This window comes from Aquarana catesbeiana, linkage group LG09 (genome assembly GCF_042186555.1).
Source record: "Aquarana catesbeiana isolate 2022-GZ linkage group LG09, ASM4218655v1, whole genome shotgun sequence".
Classification (NCBI taxonomy): domain Eukaryota; kingdom Metazoa; phylum Chordata; class Amphibia; order Anura; family Ranidae; genus Aquarana; species Aquarana catesbeiana.
In genome coordinates this window covers 238431891-238442630 of record NC_133332.1, presented here as the reverse complement: position 1 = coordinate 238442630, position 10740 = coordinate 238431891, and the positions used below count along the sequence as shown (strand labels likewise).

The 10740-nt window shown below is 42.5% G+C and overlaps 1 protein-coding gene across 1 annotated transcript in view; it reads right to left on the bottom strand.

The window, feature by feature from the left end:
* Window positions 1-321: 321 nt before the first annotated feature.
* Window positions 322-10740, bottom strand: part of LOC141108406 (histo-blood group ABO system transferase-like) — a 258225-nt gene continuing 247806 nt past the window's right edge. Inside the window, exon 7 of the mRNA XM_073599998.1 lies at window positions 322-1906. Within this exon, the coding sequence (XP_073456099.1) occupies window positions 1165-1906 (742 nt within the window). The 3' untranslated portion in view covers window positions 322-1164. The remainder of the gene's footprint in view (window positions 1907-10740) is intronic.

The window sequence follows — 10740 nt, the reverse complement described above, 5'->3', positions numbered from 1 at the left end:
ATGAAAAAAGAAATTTACTATTGTAGACCAAGGTGGCTAAAAAGCAAAACCAAGTTTAAAAGAGGAACTCCAGTTTAAAATGTACTACCTAGGGGGGGTTAGCACAGGGTACAGTGACTCTGACTTTCCTTGTTTGCATGAGAGCTTAATTTAGTCAATTCATCAATGTCATGGATTAAACTCCCAGCTGTGCAACAGTAAGTATCACATAGCCATTTCTTGTCTCCTTACAGTTTTGTTAACGCCCCCCCCCCCCACCCCACCCCATTGCTCTCCACACTACTCATGGCAGCAGGTTGAGAGCTGCTGCTGTCCACCCATACAGAGAACAGTGGGGAAAGTAGGGTCAGAGTGGTCAAGTGACCACAACTTTATAGTCTGTTTAAAAGGTTTTAGTGTTCTTTTTAAAAATAGCTTGCACTGACCAAGAAAAAGGGGTGGGGGAGATAATTGCTTACTGGAGTTCTGCTTTAACTAGCTGCTTGCAAAATCTTATACATAAAGGATAGCTTGTCACTCATTTAAAAGCGTCTTTTAACTTGTTAAACCATCTCTGTTCACCTCTGTTTTCGGGATGTCAAAGATTGCTCTGTAGACAGTAGTAAGGCTAAAAAAAAACTTGTACAAAAGACAATGGGGACACTCACCAAATAAATCCAGAAGTGCCTTGTGCATAGACTTCTAATGGGGTAAATCAGAGGGACAGGAAGAAAGCAGCGAGCAAAGTTTGCATGCTGCTGTGTCAGTTCCTCTTTAGCTACAACACAAAAGGTAAATCATTCTGCAAGTTTGTTGGCATTATCCCTTTCTATGGAAACCAGCAAAAAAACAAAAAAAAAACAAAAACAAAACAACACTTTGTGCTTCTCTTCAACAAAGAAAAGAAAATTTTATAGCAACAGTTTTTGGGTAGGAAGGGGGCAAAGTGAGGTAAGGTAGGGTTCCCATAAAAATATCACATAAGGTTCTACCCCACAAGGCAAGTGTACTACTCCCGCAGCAAGCATTCCTTCCTCCAAGAACATACTTTTGGCATGAGTCTTTAAGTAGTGGTAGACCATGGTAATAGCAGATTCAGGTGTATGTATGTATTAACATACCTTACCCTAACCATTTTAAATGCGTGGAATTGTTTGATTGCAGACACGATTTGATACAATAATTTTACAATAATTTTAAAATCTCAACTTTTTGGTATCCAGGATTCTTCTGCAATGCCCTTTTATTCCTAATTGCACTGTGATTTTTGGGAACGGCAAGAAACCGTCTTCTCTTGAGGAACTGTGGAACACCCATGCTATTGACCCACAGATATTCTGGGGACAGGATCTTGGTTGGCTTGTGGTAAAGAAAATACTTATTCAGGTAGCTTTCATCATGCCAAACGGCTTCGATGCTGTTGTTCTTATCAGTCATCATGGCGTTATGGCAGAAATTAGTCAATTTGTAGACTTCTTCCACTGTACCGCCAAAATATCCTCCTGCATAATAAAAGTCCCCCTCATCTCTAGGAATGTAAGCTGTTGACTGCTGTCTTCGCTCGTAAGTGAAAGCGCCACGTTGTGCATTGTGAAAACCAGGATGTAATGTGCCAAATACATCACTTAATATTTCCACCCCAACAAAGTCATTGAACCTCATGTCTACATCCACACAAACCAAATAATCCACTTCTTTGTAGAAACGTTGATATGCATAATCACGGATCATCTCCATACGCCTCATGGACACTTCCTGCCATTGTTTATAACTGGGAACGTCCAAGATGACCAACTGCCTCCCCTCAGAGAGAGTGAAATTGGAAATTTCATTAGCACGGTCTGTAAATACATAATAGTTGACTTTATGCCCCACCATGAAGAACTGTTCAGCAGTTTCAATGAAGGTCTTGATGAAGACTGTATACCTGAAAAAAAAAAAGATCAACGCATCATATTCAGACATTTTTAAAATAGATATAGCAGGGTGCACCTTGTAAGAGACATTTCGATGACCCCATTGGTAATGAATTGATGTGACTTATTAGCACTCATTCCACACCTCCACTGCTGTCCCCCCACCCCCTTAAGGCTTCTTAGCAGTTTTTTTTGCTATTATTTTTAGAATTTTTGTAGATATCTTCTCGTAAGTCATGTGACATAGGGGGTACTTTTACTCTTTGCCACCGGAGCTCAATAGAGAGGGTATCTGACATGGTGTCAACAACGCTCTCTGTATCATTACACTGTCAGGTCAATGCACTGAGATGACATCCCCTTGGGGGCCAAGTACATGATACCCTGCACTCATGGTATGTCCTCAGCCATCTAAAAGCAAAAAAGAATTTCTGCAGGGCAGCAACAGAGAATTGCAGCTACATCTCTTTTTTTATTCCACCTTTCGGGGGATCTTGTGAAAAAAGATAAGCCAATAATTTGGCCTTAAGGCCCTATTCACACGTATTAGTTATATGGAATTGGGGGTGTGGCATATTGTAGGTGTACTGCATTTTACACCATTTGACTTAATTACCGTATACAGTATAATGTAAATTTTGAGGGAAATCAAAGAAGCAGCAAAGAGGATTTTTCTTTTAATGCACTGTACCTGCAATGCCCAGGTGTTACTGGAACCCCACTACAGTAACGGTTCCCTTAGATATTAAGAAATATAATATAATTGTGCTCACTGATAGTTGCCAGGGGAAACAGAAACGTTTTGTTCTATTTCTTCCAATAACATTTGCAAATAAACAAAAAAAAAAGAAAGACAAATGGATATGCAATATAAAAAAATGCTAAAGAGTAAAAGACAACAAAATGCTAGAAAAAATACACTAGTGGTAAAGCAGATAATATACGAATACTGTAAAAGATTAGAGGGTCTCCAAATTCCAACAAAAGAATGACCACATGGAGGAAAATTGCAAAACTCAGACTAGTACATTAATACATGCCCAGTGCATTTATACTTATATATGAGAGCAATACCTTAAGTGATTGTAAATGATCACCTTGAAAAAAACTAATTCAGTTTAAAATGGAAATGAAAAGCAAAACATTTTTGTATAGATTAAAAAAACCTTATAAAATACCCTAGTCTTCTTTTTATAATTGATCACATTCCCTCTGCTTGTCAGGACAAACTGACCATTGGAGGAGAGCAGGCTGAGTTTCCAGCATAGCTAGAGAACTGACAAGGTGTGCTCTCCTGCTTATTGTGGTCAGTTTATAATAGGAAAGCAAGGGGACTAGCAGGAACACCAGGGATTTCACACAATGGAAGCAATACGAAGAGAACAGGATATTTTTGCATACCAGTACATGGTACAGCAAGCAGAGATCAAGAATATGAAGTGGTGGGGTAATAAACACTTTAACTTTATTAAAGGTTTATAAAAATACTATACTAGACTTGTGCGTTTTCTTTCTATTTAAGCCCCTGAGAGAGTAATCAGCAATCTTCCAATGCAGTCTTTTTTGTTGGATTAGGCAATGATTTGATATCTTCAGGGCAGCACAAGGTAGTCCTGAATGAGTATTCTTGGTGCGGAAAAGGATCAGTTAGGAAACCTTGCTCAACTACTGCTGTCTTCTCTAGTATTGGGACTATCTGCACACAGCTCCTCTTCCTCCTGCATTGCCCTAATTGGAGCTCTTGAGTGCCTAGAAGCCAATCTCTGACCCAGGAAACATAATACCATTAACTTCACTTTGGTATCTGCTAAAGGTGGCCAAATACATAAAAATCTGATTGTCCAATTGTTTCAGACCTACTATAATCTATGTAGTACTACAGTATGTCTACCTTAAAAAAATCTAGATGTGTTGTGGGAAAGAGAAAATGTACGATATAGCGTTAAACTGGCAGTAACGCACACAGAAGTAATTGGCATGAAACTGGGAGTAACGCAATCAAAATAGACGATGTTCAACCGTCACTACACTGATGCTAGCTAAACTTTCCCTACTCTAGCTATACACTAATGTCAAGATTACTAACATGGTCTCACTACACTACACTGCACTGAAAATATGAGCTGTCCCTACTCTACACTAATGTACAGTGGGGACGGAAATTATTCAGACCCCCTTAAATTTTTCACTCTTTGTTATATTGCAGCCATTTGCTAAAATCATTTAAGTTCATTTTTTTCCTCATTAATGTACACACAGCACCCCATATTGACAGAAAAACACAGAATTGTTGACATTTTTGCAGATTTATTAAAAAAGAAAAACTGAAATATCATATGCTGTGACACTCATATTTAACTCAGGTGATGTCCATTTCTTCTGATCATCCTTGAGATGGTTCTACACCTTCATTTGAGTCCAGCTGTGTTTGATTATACTGATTGGACTTGATTAGGAAAGCCACACACCTGTATATATAAGACCTTACAGCTCACAGTGCATGTCAAAGCAAATGAGAATCATGAGGTCAAAGGAACTGCCTGAAGAGCTCAGAGACAGAATTGTGGCAAGGCAGAGATCTGGCCAAGGTTACAAAAAATTTCTGTTGCACTTAAGGTTCCTAAGAGCACAGTGGCCTCCATAATCCTTAAATGGAAGACGTTTGGGATGACCAGAACCCTTCCTAGAGCTGGCCGTCCGGCCATACTGGGCTATCAGGGGAGAAGAGCCTTGGTGAGAGAGGTAAAGAAGAACCCAAAGATCACTGTGGCTGAGCTCCAGAGATGCAGTCAGGAGATGGGAGAAAGTTGTAGAAAATCAACCATCACTGCAGCCCTCCACCAGTCGGGGCTTTATGGCAGAGAGGCCCGACGGAAGTCTCTCCTTAGTGCAAGACACATGAAAGCCCGCATGGAGTTTGCTAAAAAACACCTGAAGGACTCCAAGATGGTGAGAAATCAGATTCTCTGGTCTGATGAGACCAAGATAGAACTTTTTGGCCTTAATTCTAAGTGGTGTGTGTAGAGAAAACCAGGCACTGCTCATCACCTGTCCAATACAGTCCCAACAGTGAAGCATGGTGGTGGCAGCATCATTCCGTGGGTTTTTTTTTTTAAGCTGCAGGGACAGGATGACTGGTTGCAATTGAGTGAAAGATGAATGCGGCCAAGTACAGGGATATCCTGGACGAAAACCTTCTCCAGAGTGCTCAGGACCTCAGACTGGGCCGAAGGTTTACCTTCCAACAAGACAATGACCCTAAGCACACAGCTAAAATAACGAAGGAGTGGCTTCACAACAACTTCCGTGACTGTTCTTGAATGGCCCAGCCAGAGCCCTGACTTAAACCCAATTGAGCATCTCTGGAGAGACCTAAAAATGGCTGTCCACCAACGTTTACCATTGTCAGGGAAATGGCCGTAGGAGAACTGGCACCAACAGCAAGAGAAGGACTTTAGGACCCAGCATCTCTGGCAGGAGAAGGGCTCTAGGACCCAGTATCTCTACCAGCAGGTCACATGGGCCTATATAAGGAAGTCTGATAGTGTCTGCAGTTGCTGGTTTGTCAGTTTTCCTGTGTTCCTGAGCCTCTGTGCAAATTACTGTTTGGATTCCTGTTGTGACCCGGCTTGTTCCTGACCTGTCCGATCTGCTCCCCTGGTTTGACCCCCTGGCTTGCTTTACCGACTTGTCTTCTCCTGTACCTGATCCCGGCTTGTATAACGGACTTTGCTACAGTCAGCTCTTCTCTCCGGAATCCATTTGGCAACCTGTGCTTCTCTGGGCACTACACCCTCTGTACCTAACTTCAGGGGTGTACTGCACTCAGCCGCAAGGGGAGCCCTCTCGGCATTTCGGCCTCCAACCAGGTACGTGACAACCATCCAACCTGACAGAACTGGAGAGGATCTGCAAGGAGGAATGGCAGAGGATACCCAAATCCAGGTGTGAAAAACTTGTTGCATCTTTTCTAAAAAGACTTATGGCTGTATTAGATCAAAAGGGTGCTTCTACTAAATACTGAGCAAAGGGTCTGAATACTTAGGACCGTGTGATATTTCAATTTTTCTTTTTTAATAAATCTGCAAAAATGTCAACAATTCTGTGTTTTTCTGTCAATATGGGGTGCTTTGTGTACATTAATGGAGGAAAAAAATGAACTTAAATGATTTTAGCAAATGGTTGCAATATAACAAAGAGTGAAAAATTTAAGGGGTTCTGAATACTTTCTGTCTCCACTGTATGTATGAATGTCACGGTCTCACTACACTACAGTGAAACTATCTGAGCTGTCCCTACTCTAGCTGCACACTATGCAAAGCTGAATGATGGTCCTCCTCAAAACTCACACTATCCCTAGACTGACACTAAACTAATATTCTACATTGACAATTGAAGCAAAATAGCACAGTATAGCATGCTAACTAACAACATTGAACAGAGCCCTGTTCTATCTCTCTCCATACCGAAATCACACTGAAAATGGCTGCCATTGAAAGAATACTTAGACTGTGAGCCATGATTGGATAAACTCACGATGACAGTGTCCAATCATGACTCTGACAGTGCTCTGTGCCCTGATTGGCTGAAGCTTTCACTGCTTCAGCCAATGAGGGCTTGCAATGCACTGTTCAGCACCACAATGCATTGTGGTCAGTTCGGGGGGCCGAACAAACAGTTGAACTACCCATTTGTTCGGCTGTTCGGCAGACGTCTGATCAGCAAAAGTTTGGCCCGAACCTATGCTCGGGCCAAACCGTTCGCCCATCCCTATTTCCAACCCTCAATGGATCACATGATAACTTGATCCACAGGTAGCCATCACAAGGGTAATCCTCCATCTGAATACCCTGGATCTCTATATCTTCCAACTTTTGCAGGGGCATATATGACAAATACCTCTAGTAAAAGTCTCTGGTCAGCAAAGTAACCTGAGCACCTGAATCAAGAATGGCCCTCGTATAGATTCCTTCCATCAAAAAAGGCACTATAGGCAAAGGGCCTACCAACTGGGCAGGAGGCTTTGTGGTAGCATCTGGAACAGCAGGTTGGTGTGAGTGAACTCGTGCTTTCTTTGGCTTCCGGCATTGAGAAGTCCATTTCTGGCGTTGTTCTGGAGGCCGATTCCTCACTGAAACAGCATACACTGCAGGTGTCCTCCAATGTTCTCTTGTAGAATCAATGAAAGTTCTTTGTGAAGGCCCAGGCCTTCTCGCCATCCTTGGGTCACTTCTCTGCAGTCCATGCCAGTCTTCTGTCCACCTCGGCGGACTAGGGCATTCTCGCTAGTAGTGACCTACTCCTCCACAATTTAGACAGATGCATTCCTTGGAAAGGACTATTTGTGGAGAATGAGCCAGTTTGTGGTAGACTGTAGATACATTAGCATAGATTAGCCAAAAGCAGTCCTTAGTTCAGCGCTGCTGACACAGACCAAGCTGTATGATCAAAGGTTGCTCAGTAAAGTTTCATACAGCGCGGTGACTGAAAAACTCCTCAATCAGCAAGATGGAGTCTCTAGTTCCTTTTCCCAAATAGCATGCTGGCACTTCCATACAGTTCAATCTGAATGTGAAACTTGAGTCCTGGGACTACAATTTCCTGTATGCTTTGCTCTGTGGAGGTAATCGCTCTGCTGACAGGATGTGCTGATACAGAGTCTTAGCTGGCACTAGAGGGAAACAGTCTCACAGCAACAATGTTGCAGAGTGTCTTCAGATACTGCAGGTAAGATAGCCAGCTGCCTGCTACACAAGCAAATGGGGACAAATTAATTCCAAGAGAGCCCCTTTTTACAGGGAGGAGAGAGCAAGAAGTTTTGCCTGGGCAAGTTTTACTGGAGTTCCGTGAGGGGGGAGATAGCGAGAGTGAGAAGGCCATGTTGCTGGGTGCCTTCACAAAGAGTGAGATATATTGCAACTGTGTCACTGGAAACCATACCATGCAGAGCTATGACATGAGTGTGGAGAGCCAAAGCCACTGCCAAGATATAGACTTGTTGTACTGTCTACAGGAGTCGCCATGGGAAACCCAGAGGAGACTCCTATCTAGAGGCACCACTTCTGTTGATTCACTGGGTCCGGTGGGAGGGCCTTGTAGCCATTACTTGCTACCCCAAATGAGCCTTTAGGAACTACCTAACCAGCTTCTATACGGCTATAGTACTGTCTGTAGGCCTTGTTGACCTACCTAAAAAGAGTGGCAATGGTTACAGGGTCCCAACGTTTATCTGGCTGAAGATTCAGGACTAAAGACTGCCCCTTAACAGTTGCTACCCAGAGACCTTTTGCCCCTTTGCTTAGTTAAGCCGCGTACACATGATCGGATTTTCCAACGGGAAATGTGTGATGACAGGATGTTGGTGGAAAATCCAACCGTTTGTTCGCTTCATCGGACAATTGTTGTCGGATTTTCTGTGGACAAATGTTGGATGGCAGGTTTTAAAATTTTCCGCGGACAAATGTCTGTTGTCAGATTTTCCGAGCATGTGTACACAAGTCCATCGGACAAAAGTCCAAAGTACAAACACGCATGCTTGGAAGCAAGAACGAGCCAGAAGTGGTCGGTCTTGTAAACTAGCGATCGTAATGGAGAATTAACATTCGTGACGTGGCAAATTATGAAATCTCGAAATGCAGCGCACATGCTCTTCTTTAATGGGATAATAATGAAGCTGCTTTGCTGGTGATACTGATGGAGTTATTGCAAACGCATTTTCAAAGGCTTTTTTTTTCTAGTGATATCAGGAATAATATTATTATGCTTTTTTTTTTTTTTTGGGCAAGTTACCACAACACCATTATCCCGTAGTTTTTAAGGTCAAAGATACAACTATGTTGGTGTCCCTTGTCAATTTTACATTGTATTTTTTTAAATGCAACTGCCTACTCCCAAACTGTCATTTGAAGTAAAACACATAGCCAAGTATTATTCTCCACAATTTTTTTATTGTGCATTAAAAAAAGAAAACAAATAAAATTAGACATGCTATCTGCCAACAGAACTTAACCAAAAAGTGCATTCTATGCATCCAAAAATAAAGAAAATATAACAAATCAAAGGATTATTTAACCAAAAAATAAAATAAAAGCCTCATGCATGTGTCCTGCTTCTTAATCTAGGGGGTCAACAATGCCAAGAGTTGATGAAAGCAGGGGTCCGTCATCCGGAGATAATTCTGAAAATCATCTGGATTATTCTCCTGGAGCTCCTACAGCAAAGACATATGACATAATTGGTCACGATTATTAAAGCAACCAATTTTTGGTCCAAGAACGCCTCCTCCTCCTGTTCCTGGACTGGACTTGGGTCAAAGCAATAACTCCAAGGCCAATAATAAATAACACGTTATCTCCTCCAATTCCGCAACATGTCTGGTTGACGAACGGCCGTTCAGAAATGAACTGAAAAGCACGAAATAAAAAGCGCAAACTGAAAAGCGCTAAATGAAAAGCGCGAAATGAAAAGCATGAAACACTCACCAAACTTCCACTAATACAAAATTAGCAGAAGGAGCCTACAGGGTGGCGCTAAAGAGCTGAAAAACCACGTAGTATGTCACTACGTTTGTGTTTGTTGTCTGACAATTCCTTGCCGTTTGTATGCAAGACAAAATCCAGGCACACGCCTTCAGACAAAAGTCCGAGATTTTGTCTGCGAAAAATCCGATTGTGTGTACGAGGCTTTAATGAGGTGCCCCTTGGGAGATGCTGCACCATACCCCAGCAAATCACTTGGAGTGTACTCTAAACCACAGTAGTAGTAGTATCACGCATACTGCATTTAACGTTTATTTACATTATTGCTGATTTGCTATTATCCGTATTGATTTTGAGTATTGAGTTAGTGGTATAGAACCTGATCTTAGTCACTTTGTCTTAGTTATTACGCTGTCTAGCAGACTGTTCAAATGTACCTGCTGTGTGCTCATTTATGCTCTACTGCCATTTATCCTAAACTTATACCAAAAGATTGAATGCATATTAAGTGCATTTATCTCTAAATGGGTATGTGTCGATTTTCCTGGTAGCAGCTCACGGCCAGGTAAAAGTTCTTTATACTTGAGTCTCTATACATGCTTGCAGTGATTTGTATTCAACCAGGTGTGCCAGAGGGGCTGAGGTGGCTCTTAGGGCTGAGCCATAGAACAGAGAACCCAAAATAACCAATTGGCTTCTTTGGGGGTGGCAATACACAGTGACAACTGTAAAATTTCTCACTTCTTTCTGTTCTGCTGACAAGGACAAATTGGGAGGGCAAATATTTCCAGCTGGAACTCAGACCGCAATAAAACGCTGGCATGAGGTTCTAATTCTTCCATACTCAATCCAACACTAAATGTTTTGGCTTTAACAGTTCAGATGTCTTTTATTCGTGCATCTAATATACATACCGTATTTATCGGCGTATAACACGCACTTTTTTCCCCTTAAAATCAGGGGAAAATCGTGGGTGCATGTTATACACCGATCCCCGCTGATTGTGAGCGGAGCGATCGCCACTGACATACACATAGCTGAGTGTACTCGGCTCTTCTCAGCTCCGCTCACAGTCATGCCCAGTCCCGCCATTGGACCTGTGTTATGTCCATCATAGGGCGGGACTGGGAGTGACTGAGCGGCGCCGAGAAGAGCCGAGTACACTCGGCTATGTGTATCTCGGCTCCGCCCAGTCCCTGTGATCTCGGCGGCGCTCGCTCCACTCTGCCGAGCCCCTGCAATCTCGGTGGCATATTTAAATCTGTCCAACCCTGTAATGGACACTGGGGGCAAGGCTGCGCTGGGGCAAAGCTGCAATGGACACTGGGGCAAGGCTGCAATGACAAGGCTGCACTGACCACAGGGAC